The sequence below is a fragment of the Colobus angolensis genome, unplaced genomic scaffold (genome assembly GCF_000951035.1).
Source record: "Colobus angolensis palliatus isolate OR3802 unplaced genomic scaffold, Cang.pa_1.0 Scaffold30, whole genome shotgun sequence".
Classification (NCBI taxonomy): Eukaryota; Metazoa; Chordata; class Mammalia; order Primates; family Cercopithecidae; genus Colobus; species Colobus angolensis.
The window spans coordinates 8,179,663-8,195,555 of record NW_012116266.1 but is presented as its reverse complement, the minus strand read 5'-3'; the positions used below and the strand labels follow the sequence as shown (position 1 = coordinate 8,195,555).

The following is a 15,893-nucleotide window of genomic DNA, read 5'->3' as shown; positions in this document are numbered from 1 at the left end:
TCTTGGCTCACTGCAAGCTCCGTCTCCCGGGTTCATGCCATTCTCCTGCCTCAGCCTCCCGAGTAGCTGGGACTACAGGCCCCCCCACTATGCCCGGCTAATTTTTTGTGTTTTTAGTAGAGACGGGGTTTCACCGTGTTAGCCAGGATGGTCTCAATCTCCTGACCTCGTGATCCTCCCGCCTCAGCCTCCCAAAGTGCTGGGATTACAGGCGTGAGCCACTGCACCCAGCACATCCACTTTTAAGAAGTAAATCAGTAAAGATATTTTAGGAATATTTATCTCTGGTAAGAAACTGATTTCTTGATTTGTTATTCAATATAATTTAAAATAATTCCACCTTTCCAATGTTACTTACTTCATGGTATATTGAAGGCTTGGATAAGGAGGGGATAGTGAAAGACAGAACCTTATTGTTCCCATCTTTATCAGCAATTTCCTATATTAAAAAAATAGATAATGAAATAATCACAGATTTATAAGAAATAATAATTACTTTCTTAATTTACAGACTATATGATTGGCAGTAGGAAGATTTCAGAAACAGTAATGGATAAAAATATTACCACCCTAGTTTATATTTTCTAACTTATTAGCAAATTTGTACACTTTGGTAGTAGAGTTATAATCCACAAAATCCACAGAGAGATAGATATTGAGTACAATTCTATACTAAATCAAATATAATATGGCAGCAAAGACATGAGGCAGGCAAACAAATGAATTTGATGTTAAATTTACACACAGGATGGGAAGATTACAAGTGATTAAATCTTTTAGTAAAAACACGGCTATGCTAAACAGATTGAAATGAAAAGTCTTATCCAAGAGATCCACACTTACGAAAACAAGAAAAACACATTAATTTAATACAGAATGAATTTTTTCCAGCTTTACTGAGGTATAATTGACAAATGAACATTATATATTTATGGCATAAAACATGATGTTTTGATATATGTATACACTGTGAAATGGTTAAAATAATCAAGCTAATTAACAAACACAACACCTCAGTTATCCTTTTTTAAAAAAATGGTGAGAACATTTATGAATGAATCTTGAATAAAAGATTCTTTCTTTTTTTTTTTTTTGAGATGGAGTCTGGCTCCGTTGCCCAGGCTGGAGTGCAGTGGCCGGATCTCAGCTCACTGCAAGCTCCGCCTCCCGGGTTCACGCCATTCTTCTGCCTCAGCCTCCTGAGTAACTGGGACTACAGGTGCCGCCACCAAGCCCGGCTAATTTTTTGTATTTTTAGTAGAGACGGTTTCACCGTGTTGGCCAGGATGGTCTCGATCTCCTGACCTCGTGATCCACCCGTCTCGACCTCCCAAAGTGCTGGGATTACAGGCGTGAGCCCCCGTGCCCGGCGAATAAAAGATTCTTACAATCATTCAGCAATAAACGAATGACCTGAAATAAGCCACAATTAATAATTATTGGGCCAGGTGTGGTGGCTCAGGCCTGTAATCCCATCACTTTGGGAGGCCAAGGCAGTCGGATCGCTTGAGCTCAGGAGTTCGAGACCAGCCTAGGCAACACGGCAAAACCCCGTCTCTACAAAAAAATACAAAAATTAGCTGGGCATGGTATTGCAGGCCTGAGTAGTCCCAGCTACTCAGGAGGCTGAAGTGGGAGGATCCCTTGAGCCTGGGAGGTGGAGGTTGCAGTGAGCTGAGATCACCCAATGCACTCCAGCATGGGTGACAGCATGACACCCTGTCTCAAAAACAAACAAACAAAAGGATTATTAGTCTAAGTCATTAAAAATAAATTCATATTTAGGTAATTTTTACTAAGCTACAAGAAAGTTCTTGTGATTTTATTAAAAACACTTTCTTTTCATAAAAAAGACAATGGACAATGGTATCCTTCATTTCTCCATCTCCGGCACCTCCAATATTCCTGTTATAAATAAATATGTGTGGCCAGGCGCAGTGGCTCACGCCTGTGATCCCAGCACTTTAGGAGGCAGAGGCGGGCGGATCACCTAAGGTCAGGAGTTGAAGACCAGCCTGGCCAACGTGGTGAAACCCCATCTCTACTAAAAATACAAAAATTAGCCAGGCACAGTGGCAGGCACCTGTAATCCCAGGTACTCAGGAGGCTGAGGCAGGAGAATCGCTTGAACCCGGGAGGCGGAGGTTGCAGTGAGCCGAGATCACGTCATTGCACTCTAGCCTGGGGGACAAGAGTGAGATGTTGTCTCAAAAAAAATATCTATATATATATACACACACACACACACATACGCCTACAGACGACAACAATCAGAGGAGTGAAAACTACAGCAATCCTTTTCCCCACTGTCTTATTTTTGTCTATTTCCCTTACAACTCATATTAGCATACATCACTGGCATAAAATACATAGAGAGAAGACTGCCCTTACTAGACCTACACGGCAGTAGTCAGAGACTGAGTAGTTGCATTGCCTAAAAAGAAGAAACATCAGGCTGGGCACAGTGGCTCATGCCTGTAATCCCAGCACTTTGGGAGGCCAAGGCAGGCAGTATCACTTGAGGTCAGGAGTTCGAGACTAGCCTAGCCAACAAAGCAAAACCCAATCTCTACTAAAAATACAAAAATTAGCTGGGCATGGTGGCACATGCCTATAATCCCAGCTACCTGGGAGGCTGAGGCAGGAGAATCACTTGAACCACAGAGGCAAATGTTGCAGAGAGCTGAGCCTGCCACTGCACTTTAGCCTAGGCGACAGCTGAGACTGTGCCACTGCACTCCTTTTCAAAAAACAAAGAAGAAACAATAACAGCAGCAATAATCCTCATCACCAAACACAAACCCCAAAGAACTTCTGAACAGGGCTCATTTCTGAGTTTATGATGTCACAGAAGAGTACCAATTACATGTGAATAATGACCATACCTCTAATTATGGTAGGAAAATAGGTCTGAAAAGTCCCTTGAGGATATAACTTCTTTGTAGTCAAACCAGGTCCCACCACATTTGGGCCACTGTGCTTTAGAGAAAGTCTATGCTAAGATGAATGGGCCTGATTTAAGTTAGACAAAAATGTTTTAATTTTATTCTCAAATTTCAAATTAAGCCCAATACTTTTGATTTATCTTTGCAGGTATTTGTGAAAAGGATATGCTAAATTTTGTTTAAGGGAAATATAAAACTTCCCCTGGGGCTATTTGAAACAAAGAAGTGCTGGGGAGGGAAAGAAGGAAAAACAGAAAAGAATATATGGACGACTCTCAGTGTGATTAAGAAAAAGTGAGAACCACAGAAAAGGAAGAACACAGACATTAAGCGAATTAAAAGGAGTCCAAAGCCTAGGGTTACACTTCTGACATATAACTGAGCATTTTTCTATAGTATACTAATTTTGCATTGTCAAACAGCACCAACAAGTTATGTCAACAATTTGTCCAACATGACACTTTGCAAAATGTTTCATGTGTCTCATTATTGAATTTTATTACACTAAACACATTAATTAAAATGATAGCTTAATGCTAAGCATAGTCTAAAACACCAAGTTCCATCATTAAATCAACAAACATTTACTAAGTATCTGATGGTAAGCACTATAGGAAACACAGTGGTAAATAAAACAGATTTCCTACTTGAAAAGAAAAAACAATCAGGCAAGTTAGGAAAGTAGAGAATTTTATTCCTAGATCAATTTTCATTGTTTTTAAATTTTAATTTTGATGGTAATAATAATGAACATTTATAAACACCTTAGGCAACATAATGAATTCTTCAAGTTGTTTTTAATCCTACTAACAATATTTTCTTTTTTACAGATGAGGCAACTGAAGTCAAGATATTAAGAAACTTGTCCCAATTTAAAACAGCCAATAAGTGGCAGAGCATGGTTCTGAACCGAATACAAGTCATTCTAAAGCCCTTGCTCCTTCCTTCAGACTTCTAGCGATGGAAATGTTTGCTAATGATTTTTTAAAGTAACTAATACTTAGAGGAGTGAGCACTGGTACAGAAGAATATTTACCATGAGATTCAATTTTCTTGTACTTTATTACCTTTCAGTTATAAAACTAAACTTTATTATGTGGAGTGTCTGTTTACAATGTATACTAAATACACAAAATATAAGACTTCAAGGCACAGAAATTTCAATACCAATGGTCCTTAAATGGACATCATGAGAAAAAAATAGAATAATAATGTTTATGGTACTGAATTCCTTAGAAGAAAAGAGTTTCATAAACAATGTACTATCAAATACATGATATATTATCAAATAACTATTAACAAATTTACAACTTTTATGACAAATAACACTTTGGTTTCTCAATTGCTACCCCACTCAATGACTCCAAGATACATTCATAAAATTCACGATTCTTTATTGATGAGTTCAGGTAACTGCCCAATTTTGTAGAGGCACATGGGAATGGAATTATGATGCTGTGCTATTTTGTTTCCCTGAATTGCACAAGAAAAGGTGCCTTGTGCTGCCCAAGTCTTCAGAAAAGTGCTACGCAGATGATCCCACGTTCCTAAACTCTCCCCCACCTTTTCACCTTGCTTCCTACAGTCCTTGTAACCTTTCTAGCATAACCTCCTCATCTTGCAGAAGTGATCAAGTCTCAATCTTCGAGTTCTATGTAAAGCCCCTAGTATCTCAGAAGTGTTTATGGTTTCTTTCCTCCCCCTAGTTTCCACTGTGTTCTTACTAAGATTTTAAAAATCCTACCATGCTATAATACTATATGAACTTTTTTCCTGAAACTGATGTCCTCCCCTCAGAGAAACAGAAATCTCATGTCCGTTTGCCTCACTCTTCTCAATTATGTATATAGCCTTTAACATATAAGAAGTGGTGACTAAATTCAATTTATAATTCAAAAGTCTCTCTGCATACCACCACAAGATTCGTTTTCCCAATATATAATACAATTCTTCTGTTCAAAACCCTCTAATTGCTTTGAAGAGAACCTAAACCTAAACTCTTCACTTTAAAAAGACTCTCCAAAACTGACACAAAATTGTCTTTTCCAGCTTGCATATGTACTCTGTGCTTCAAACAGAATTACTTTCTATTTCCAGGACGTGACCTGACTGTCCTGCCTCTCTGCTTATGTTCAATTGATAGCTGCTTCCTGAAATCTCACCTGCTCCTTATCTCAACGGGCCAAAACTATACCTCTTCATAAGGCCCAGCTTAGATGCCATCGCCTCAATAAAGCCTGCCATGATAACTTCAGCTAACATCTGAGTTTCTCTCTAAAATCCTCTTATTATACAAACCGCATTACTAGTTATGTGTAAAGATGTCTTTTCAAACACAGCAGGAGTTTCCTAGAAGTAGGTGCCACACATGTAATTCTCCATATTTTCAGTGTCCAACTCAATGCCATACACCCAAAAACATTTATAAATATTGGTCGAATAAAATGATTTGAAGAAATAAATATTAATAATGCTATCAATTATAGTAGTTTTACATACTTTATAAAATACATTATCAAAAAATGCATTATCAATATTTACCCCTGTACTCAACCTAATTAGTTCAAACAAGTTACATTTATAGACATTTGAATTGTTTTTTGTTTTTTTGAGACGTGGTCTTGCTCTCTTGTCCAGGCTTGAGCACAGTGGCACGATCATGGCTCACTGCAGCCTTGACTTCCTGGGCTCCAGAAATCTTCCCATCTCAGCCTCCTGAGTAGCTGGGACTACAGATATATGCCACCATGCCCAGCTAATTTTTTATAGAGACAAGATTTGGTTAAGCTGCCCAGGCTGGTCTCAAACTCCTGGGCTCAAGTGCTCCTCAGACCTTGACCTCCCAAAGTGCTGGAATTATAGGCATGAGTCACTACATCTGGCCTCAATTTATTTATTTATTATTTTTAATTTTTTTTTTAGATAGAATCTCACTCCTTTTACCCAGGCTGGAGTGTAGTGGTACAATCTTGGCTCACTGCAACCTCCAACTCCCCAGTTCCAGAGATTCTCCTGCCTCAGCCTCCCGAGTAGCTGAGATTACAAGAACACACCGCCATGTTTGTCTAATTTTTGTATATTTAGTAGAGACAGAGTCTCACCACGTTGGCCAGGCTGGTCTCAAACTCCTGACCTCAAGTGATATGCCTGCCTTGGCCTCCCAAAATGCTGGGATTACAGGAATGAGCCACTGTGCCCGGCCGATTTATTTTTCTCTAAACATTCCTTAAGTATTTCAGAGGACCTTACAAAATACTTAAAATTTCTGTCACCTTCAACTTACCAAATTGTATATTCCTAACAGAAGTGCTTCAATGCAACCATTACTCTGTCTGTCTCGGCTAACTGTAAGCCGTAAATAAACCCACATCAATTCTGGCAAGAACTGCAGTGTGAACCTCTTAAGTCGAACCTCTGAGCTACGATAGAGCTCAAACAGCTGATGGCAGACAGGCTCCAGGAGCTAAAAGGAAAATAAAGTGCATTGGTCATTTCAATTCTTTTGGTTGTAACTGTTTTTTGTTGTTGTTTTTTTTAAAGGCACCTATATCTGTATAATACTTTTAAAATAGTCTTAATATTAATTTCTCCACATTTTGAGTTAATTTAACCAAAACCTTTGTGTAAAGAGACCACATATTAAACTGACCAATCCACTAACTATAAGAAGTATTTTGTGCCCATATATCAATGTACCTTTCAGTATACTGTACTACTAAATTTACTAGATTATTAGTCCTTTAGCCAATGTACTACATTTATATTTAAGAATTTTCCTTTCTATTCTTATCAACTCTTACTATCCTCCATTTCAAAAACTTTCCATTGAAATAAGATAATTTTGCATAATATTGTTGGGAATAAACTTAAAATCTCAACTGAGACTATGATTTAAACAAATTATATACCACTCTTACTGAAAAATAATACACATAGGAATCTGAAGCATCCTATGTAAATCATTCGTTACTTAAATCTGTGAAAAACATGCTTCTTTGGAGGAAAATGTATGCATTTGTAAGTGTTCTGTGGAATCAGTTTTCATTGTATTGATGTCATTGTCTCTAAGTACTCAGTGTCTTCACTGCAATATGAAATTCATTAAATCATCCACATTCCATGTAAAAAAAAGTTATATACCACTCAGTAGAAGGGATTTTGCATCCAAAATTCTAGCTAATATTTAAAATACATACAAGTGAAGCAAACCATTTTAAAACGGATTTAAGTTTTACTTATTGTATTTATGTGAAAGATTTTAAAAAGGAGAAAAGTATCCAGAAATAGCTTTTTCAGTGTTCGATTGGCTCATTTTTCATACGATATCACACAATATGACTTATGAGGAACTTCACGATCTAGAAAACTGAAGAAAATGAACAGTTAAAATAAACTTTCCCACTTTTCCCTAAATATGTACTGCCAATTTAGAATGGGTTTGCTGGAGTAACTGTAGGCTGCACAAAACTGGGCTATGACTTTAAAATTCATACAAAATATTGACAAGAAACTATAAAATAATTTTTAAAGTTTAACACTAACTCTTTAAAAAAAAGAATAATAGTTCAGTAATTTCATGTGCTTTCCTCTATTCTGAATGATTAAAATAATGCATATAACTTTGGAAATCTACTTGAATATCGTTATATACATCTGTAATAATCTAACACTCTACAATAAAAAGTCACTGTCATGATAAAAACTTAACAAATCCATGTCAATTATACAGTTAATATATTTAGAAGAGTTAGGATTAGCTCTGGAAGAATTCTAAAGTTTAAAAAATTTACATACATACACATCCTAGTCTAGTAAATACTAAGCCCTTTATGTTAAATCACTATCAGAACAGTTTTTAAAATCTTAAAAAATTTTCCAGAGGCTGGGTGTGGAGGTACACATCTGTAGCTCCAGCTATTCACAAGGTTGAAGAGGGTGGATAGCTTGAGCCCTGGAGCTTGAGGCTGCATTGAACCATGATAGCATTACTGCACTCCAGCCTGGGTAACAGAGCAAGACTGACACAAAAGTAAAATATTGCAACTCTTCCCTTACATTGAAGTCTGATTATCTGATTGGTTTAATCAGATAATTGGTCAAAAGTCGTTGAAGTTAATGGTGAAATAAGACACTAAATTCAGGTCTTCTGACATCAAGTTGATGTTTCCACTCTACCACATTTCTTATATTAGAACGGAGGTATAGATTGTTTAATCACAAACAGTGTATTCCATGTAGTGCCAATAATGAACAAGTAATAAACTTCTGGAAACTGTCAGTTGCTGGCATCTTTCTTAAATACTGAGAGCAATATTCAGTTCTTTGGGAGAAGTAAAAAACTGTTGCTCTCACAAATTTGGTTTACTAAAAATTTATACTCATGTTTCAAACTCAATCTCCTCTTTAGTAAAAAAACTCTCCAAAGATTGCCTTCTCTAAACTTCACGGGCCATGGTACAATTATGATGAATTTCTTCTGTGAAGACCTTAAACTCCTCTTTCTCAGTGGCAACATGTACACTGGCATGTGGGACACTGTAATTTAACTAAGCACAGTGAAGTAATACAGGGTTACCAACATTATTACTCTGCTTGGTTTTTTTTAAGCGAATGGGGGGTAGATGTTGGCAATCTGGTAACTTTTAATCAGATACTACTACAAAGTAAGACTGTTAAAAATTTGCTGGTCAGGCACAGTAGCTCACACCTGTAATCCCGGCAATTTGGGAGGCCAAGGCAGGCTGATGGCTCGAGCCCAGGAGTTTCAGACCAGCCTGTGCAGTGTGGCAAAACCTCATCTCTACAAAAAATACAAAAATTAGCCAGGTGTGGTGGCACACGCCTGGGTAATCCTAGCTATTTTTGGGGGGCTGAGGCAGAAGAATTGCTTGAGCCCAGGAGGTTCAGGCTAGAGTGAGCTGTGTTCAGGTCACTGCACTCCAGCCTGGGTGACAAAGTGAGGCCCTGTCTTAAAAAAAAGAAAAAGAAAAATTGCCAATGCTATGTGTTAAAATCTTTAATTGTGGCCAGGCTCAACAGCTCATGCCTGTAGTCCCAGCACTTTGGGAGGCCAAAGTGGGAGGATCGCTTGAGCCCAGGCGTTCAAGGCTAGCCTTGGTAACAAGTGAGACTCTGTCTTTAGAAAATAAAAAATAAAATTAGCAGGGTGTGGTAGCATGTGCCCGTAGCTAATTGAGAAGCTGAGTTTGGAGGATCACGAGTCCAGGAGTTTGAGGTTACAGTGAGCTATAATACTGTCACTGTACTCCAGCATGGAAGAGAGAGTAAGACCCTGGCTCAGAAAAAAACAAAAAAACAACAAAAAAACTTTAACTTAAAGCGTATGTCTCATAGCACCATGTTCTCAAATTCTTAATATAAATGATTCTGACCTCCCTTAAATGGCACCACCACCCACATCAAAAAGTATTAAAAATCATTATCCTTGGGTTAGAAAAAATCATAACTGACACCTTTCCCAAATTTAGCAAACACTGTTTTGACATGATAATTGCTAAGAGACATGCTATTTGATGAACACACCGAGAGTATTTTGATGGAATAATGAAGATGAAGCTTAACTTGAGTGGGTTAAAGAATGTGAGGTGAAGAAAAGGAGACAAGTAGACAGAGGCTATGACTAAGCAATATTTTATGAAGTTCATCTGTGAATAGGGACAGAGAAATGGGGTAGATAATAGGAGGTAAGCTCAAATAAAGTTTTTAAAAAATAGAATAAGGTTGTTTATCATATTCCACTCATCAGGGAAAGAAAAAAAGATCAGCGATAGAAGAGAGAAGGAATAATTGCAGGACCCGAGTCCTTAAGGTAGCTAGAGAAGATAGGATCCAGGCCTAAGTAGAAGAGATGGCTTTTGATAGAACCTGAGATACTTCAACCACTAAACACCAGAAAAGGCAAGAGAGTGTTGTAGAGTAGTAGATTTGAATCAGAAAATATGAAAGTTTCCAAATATTTTTTCTTTTTTTTGAGACGGAGTCTCACTTTGTCGCCAGGCTGGAGTGCAGTGGTGCAATCTCGGCTCACTGCAACCTCCGCCTCCCAAGTTCAAGCGATTCTGCTGTCTCAGCCTCCCAAGTAACTGGGACTACAGGCGCGCACCACCACACCCAGCTAATCTTTGGTATTTTTAGTAGAGACAGGGTTTCATCACGTTGGCCAGGATGGTCTTGATCTCTTGACCTTATGATCCACCCCCACCCCGCCTCCCAAAGTGCTGAGATTACAGGCGTAAGCCACTGCACCGGCAACTATTGTAAGTTCTAATTCATATTAAATATGGCACATGACAATTTTCTAAAATAATTTCTTGTAACCTAAATAGTACATTTGTTTCTTTCAGAATATAACAAAATCAGAATTAAAAGGGACCTCCTTCTATGACTAAAGTCCAGAATTGTTCTGAAATTCTATCGAATTTATCATTCTGTTTTTCTGAAGTCTGAACACATGGTTAGAGCCTTCTAACCTGACAGGAGACAGGAGAGAAACTCAAACCTCCTCTAGCAACTGGTTGATTATAATGAATGCTGGATCTTGAGCTCACATCCCTCGAGTTGTAATTTTTCCATTTCTAGCCATGAGAGCCCCAAAGTCCCACACATTAATATTATGAAATATGACAACAGAAAGTAATGAGAATAGCTTTTTTAATGTAAAAGCTTCCAAAGTATTATACAAAGAAATAGGAAAAGGTTACTCCTTATATACTTCTGAGCCCTAATGAAAATGTCATTTTAGAATCTCATTTTGTACTTCACTGTTCTTCCAATCAATATTATTCTATGTTTGTTATGTACATGATAAAATACTAGATTCTAGAGAAGTTACAAATATAGAATATCTGACCACTGCCCATGAAGAGCTTACAATCTAAAGAGAAAGCATTAAAACAAATACATTTTAATAAGCAAAGCTTAAATGTTAAGATAGCGCAAAACAAGGGGTAGGGAATACACATTCATTATTCAAACAAAGAATTCTGAAAACTCTTGACCATATGGATATGCATATACGTACATTACGCATACCCAGAGTTATAAAACATTCAGAAATACACTGCAAGAGAAAAAGCAAATGAATCCTGCAATTGCTGCTACAAACAGCAACATATGCAAGTCTAACTGAGAGCCAATCGCAATTTAGGAGACAGGAAAGAAGGAGGTCAATAAGCAAGCTTTTAGTGATAGGACAAAAATGAAGATGCACTTTAAGTTAAGCTGCTGGTTAGGAGGGGATTACCTGAACTTCTTCAAACTCACTCCAGTACACAGCAGAGGCACTCTTGGAGGCTGTATCTGGGAAGATAAGAAGCTACTTTCCTGTGTGTTCCTTTCATTTTCATTTTAAGCATACATGAATCCAGTGGTGATAAAACTGTATGTCACACTACTGTGTTAATGGAAAGATAATGTGTGTATTTTGCATAAATTAACATACAGACTCAATAACTGCACTTTTTCCTTCTGTCACAAGGTTAAATAATACAAAACTCTTATTCTAAGTTTATCGATCTTGACTACTTAGACTAAAAAGTGCTTCCTCTGATCCTTTTCAAGCTAAATTGACTAGCAGCATCATTTTGTGTTATCAGTTTGATTTTAGAGTGATTATACCTAGTTATATATTATTAGAAAAATAACTGTAAAAATACTTAAGATAAATAAAGTTGGATCAGTATACAGTTAAAATATGGCTTCCAGAGCAGGAAACATTCCAGAATAGGCAACAGAAAAGTTTCAAATAAATAATCCACTGAGAGGAATGGTCACTAAAATCAACAATCAAAACATACTGCACACTCAACAGGAAAAAATTTGACCAAAACATTTCAAAATATGGAAAGGCAGGGAATAGGGAAAGCCAAAGCAACTATCAGAATGAAAAACAGCAGAAAGAAAATTTTCCAGATTCACAAGGAGAGAAAACTATAAAACTTAAATTTACATGTTTTGGTAAACATATTTCATTTCACTATGTAGAAAATACTTTTCTTGAGCTCTCCTACCTCATTATTCGAATCCTGAATAACTTTATAGAGGGCTGGTACAAGTGTTTTTTTCCGGTGTAAAGTTGCTGCATAACTGGTGATCTGAGTGTCAGGTAATGCCTAAAAGAAACCACCAAAGGAAAACAAAAGTGAACATTTGAGAAGTGAGGAACTTTATTTTACACAAGTAGTTCTTGAACAGATTTATAACAAACTCAAGTAAGAAAAGTAAAAATAATTAATATAAAGAAATAGGCTGGGCACAGTGGCTTATGCCTGGAATCCCAGCAGTTTGGGAGGTCAAGGCGAGCGTATCACTTATGGTCAGGAGTTCAAGACCAGCCTGGCCAACATGGTGAAACCTGTCTCTACTAAAAATACCAAAAATTAGCCAGGCGTGGTGGTGGGCTCCTGTAATACCAGCTATTCAGGAGGTTGAGGCAGAAGAATCGCTTGAACCTGGGAGGTGGAGGCTGCAGTGAGCCGAGATAGCGCCACTGCACCCCAGCCTAGGTGACAGAGTGAGACTCCATCTCAAAAAAAAAAAAAAAAGAAAGAAAGAACCATCAGAGTGCAAACAAATTAAGTTAGGATGTTATAGTATAGAATTCTTCTAACTACTCAGCCATAAATACTGATTAGAAATCACACATTATACCAAGATTTCCTGAAATGGGCCATCCTAAATTAATCTCATCTTTTAAAAAATGTAGGATGTTTCAATTCTTGCATTTATGTTTTGCCAAAACATTTATAATTCCACAGTATTCATAAATTACATAGTTTTCCATCAAGACTATTTGACTTTTAATTACAGGATAGAAAAACATAGGTGCAAATCCTATTTTTGTGCCTTATTAAAGCTTGGTAGATCTTCTCTTTTACTGAATATATTTTAAAATATCGTCTCATCAATCTTAACAACTATTTTCATTTTTACATATCACTTTCTAGCCATTATTCATATTAGTACCATTTTTAAGAACTGCAATTACAGAAGCACGTTATTTTGTATTTTGTCATTTTCACTTCCTACCATATTTTTATACGCTTCTCCATAGAGCACATATTCACTGTTTGAATTACTGACATACAGAATAATATAATACATTCTGATCTCCAATCCAATTTACCTTGAATTCTGATAACCATTCTTCCACCACACAACGGTCAGTTCCCAGCATTTTCTTTTACCTTCTAATCCTCTTTTATCTCTAAAAGAAAAAAGCATTGAAGCTGAGGACAGTAGTACTTATAGAAACAACTAGAAATAAATGATATGTGCCTTTCACCAAGGGAAATTAATCTAGTATACATTTTAGATAAAGTGACTTGTTTTAGTTTGAAGCACAATTAAAAGAAAATTTCCAGAAGTAAGTTCTAGCTGGGCGTGGTGGCTCACACCTGAATCTCAATACTTTGGGAAGCCGAGGTAGGAGAATCACTTGAGCTCAGAGTTCAAGACCAGCCTGGCAACACAGTGAGACCTTGTCTCTACTAAAAATCAAGAAAATTAGCCAGGCGTGGTGGCATGCACATCCAGTCCTAGTTACTTGGTATGAAAAGGTCGGAGGATAACTTGACCACAGGAGATAGAGGCTGCAGTGAGCTACGATCATGCCACTGCATTCCAGCCTGGGCGACAGGGCCAGACTCTGCCTCAAAAATAAAGTAAAAGTAAGTTTTATGTTTAATGATACATTTGAAACCTATTATCTTAATGCTTTCATATTTTCTCCAGCAAATTATACTTCAAAGTGGCAAAGATAAGTGTCCTGAGTAAAATCAAGTTGCACATTATCCAGACAAATGCACAGTCTACAGTTTTATCAAACACATAACCAGAATAAGCTACATATCATAAAACGAACCGAAAGAGTATAAATGACAAAGCCAGATAAACCAGAAAGCAAAGGTTACATATTCAGCAAATTGATTATAAACATATATGCACCATACAAAATAAGGCCTCTGAAGAAAATAGATCCATAAATCTTCTAAAATGGAGAAATAGCTGGGCACAGTGGCTCATGCCTGTAATCCCAGCACTTTTGGAGGCTGACACAGGACTGAGCCCAAGGGTTCCAGACCAGCCTGGGCAACATGGTGAGACCCCATCCCTACAAAAAATAAAAAAAAAACTTAGTCAGGTAGAGTGGTGTGCACCTGTAGTCCCAGCTACTCAGGAGACTGAGGCAGGAGGATCCCTTGAGCCCAGGAGGTCAAGGCTACAGTGAGCCATGTTCACGCCACTGCACTCTAGCCTAGGCAATAGAGTGAGACCCTGTCTCAAAAATAAATTAATAAATAAATGAACCGGAAAAATGCCCAAGTAGAAAAAGCAAGCTATAGGATGTAAACTGTAATTCCATTTAAATGCTAAGGGAGTCACCCCTGGAAGTTTATCAGCACCCAAGTAGGCAGCTGCCGAAAAAGCTAAAAAGGGATTCAGTAAGAATTGATTGATTCATTCCATAAGTAATTCTTAAGCATTAACTATATGGCAGCCATTATGCTAGGATCTGGAAATAGAATAATAAACAAATCCAGATGTACACCCACTTTGATGAACCACTTATCTAGTGGAGGAGACCAAACATATTTTTGCAAAGAGATGAAGGGTAAGACAGAAAGAAAGAAAGACACACAAAAGTATAAAACAAAGGAGCCAAATATTGACTAAGGAATCAAAAGAGCTTCTCTGAGGCACTGCTTAAGTTGAGATATCGAGGATCCATAGAGTTAAGGGGAGTAGAAAGAGAACATTCTAGGAAGAGGAAACCACTTACACAAAAGGTCCTGTGGCAAGAAAAAGCACAGAAAGTTATAGAATCTAAAAGAAGATCCAAGTGGTTTGGAGTACAGAGCGCAAAGGGCAAGAACTGAGGGTGGACAGACAGGCATGGTCTGATCGTATAGGAAGTTTGAAGGCCAGGAATGGTGACTCACACCTGCAGTCCTAGCACTTTGGGAGGCTGAGGTGAGAGGATTGCTTGAGGCCAGAAGCTTGAGACCAGCCTGGGAAACACAGCATGAGACTCCCATCTCTACAAAAAAATTTTTAAAAATTAGCTGGATTTGCTAACATCATAATGTTAGGATCAGATTCATACATAACAATATTAACCTTAAATGTAAATGGGCTAAATGCCCCAATTAAAAGACAAAGACTGGCAAATTGGATAACAAGTTAAGACCCATAAGTATGCTGTATTCAGGAGACCCATCTCACATGCAAAGGCACACATAGGCTCAAAGTAAAGGGATGGAGGAAGATCTACCAAGCAAATGGAAATCAAAAAAAAGCAGGGATTGCAACCCTACCTCCTGATAAAACAGACTTTAAATGAACAGAGATCAAAAGAGACAAAGAAGCCCATTACATGATGGTAAAGGGATCAATGCAACAAGAAGAGCTAACTATCCTAAATACATAGGCACCCAATATAGGAGCAACCAGATTCATAAAGCAAGTCCTTAGAGACCTACAAAGAGATTTAGACTCCCACACAATAATAATGGGAGACTTTAAAACCCCACTGTCAATATTAGAACAACAAGACAGAAGGTTAACAAGGATATCCAGGACTTGAACTCAGCTCTGCACCAAGCAGACCTAATAAGACATCTACAGAACTCTCCACCCCAAGTCAATAGAATATACATTCTTCTCAGCACCACATTGCACTTATTCCAAAATTGACCACATAGTGGGAAGTAAAGCACTCCCTCCTCAGCAAATGTAAAAGAACACAAATTATAACAAACTATCTCTCAGACCACAGTGCAATCAAACTAGAATTCAGGATTAAGAAACTCACTCAAAACCACACAACTACACGGAAACTGAACAACCTGCTCCTGAATGACTACTGGGTACATAACGAAATGAAGGCAGAAATAAACATGTTCTTTGAAACCAATGAGAACAAAGACA

The 15,893-nt window shown here is 37.6% G+C and overlaps 1 protein-coding gene across 2 annotated transcripts in view; it reads right to left on the bottom strand.

Annotated features, from left to right (window-relative positions):
• The window catches only part of FAM126B (family with sequence similarity 126, member B), an 89,317-nt gene that overhangs the window by 32,604 nt on the left and 40,820 nt on the right, over positions 1–15,893 (bottom strand). For both annotated transcript variants that reach the window (XM_011949937.1, XM_011949938.1), the window contains exons 3-6: positions 13,090–13,170; positions 11,975–12,076; positions 6,229–6,408; positions 359–439 (exon numbers count right to left, since the gene is read on the bottom strand). In XM_011949937.1, coding sequence (XP_011805327.1) covers positions 359–439; positions 6,229–6,408; positions 11,975–12,076; positions 13,090–13,140 — 414 coding nt within the window. In that variant the 5' untranslated portion in view covers positions 13,141–13,170. The remainder of the gene's footprint in view (positions 1–358; positions 440–6,228; positions 6,409–11,974; positions 12,077–13,089; positions 13,171–15,893) is intronic.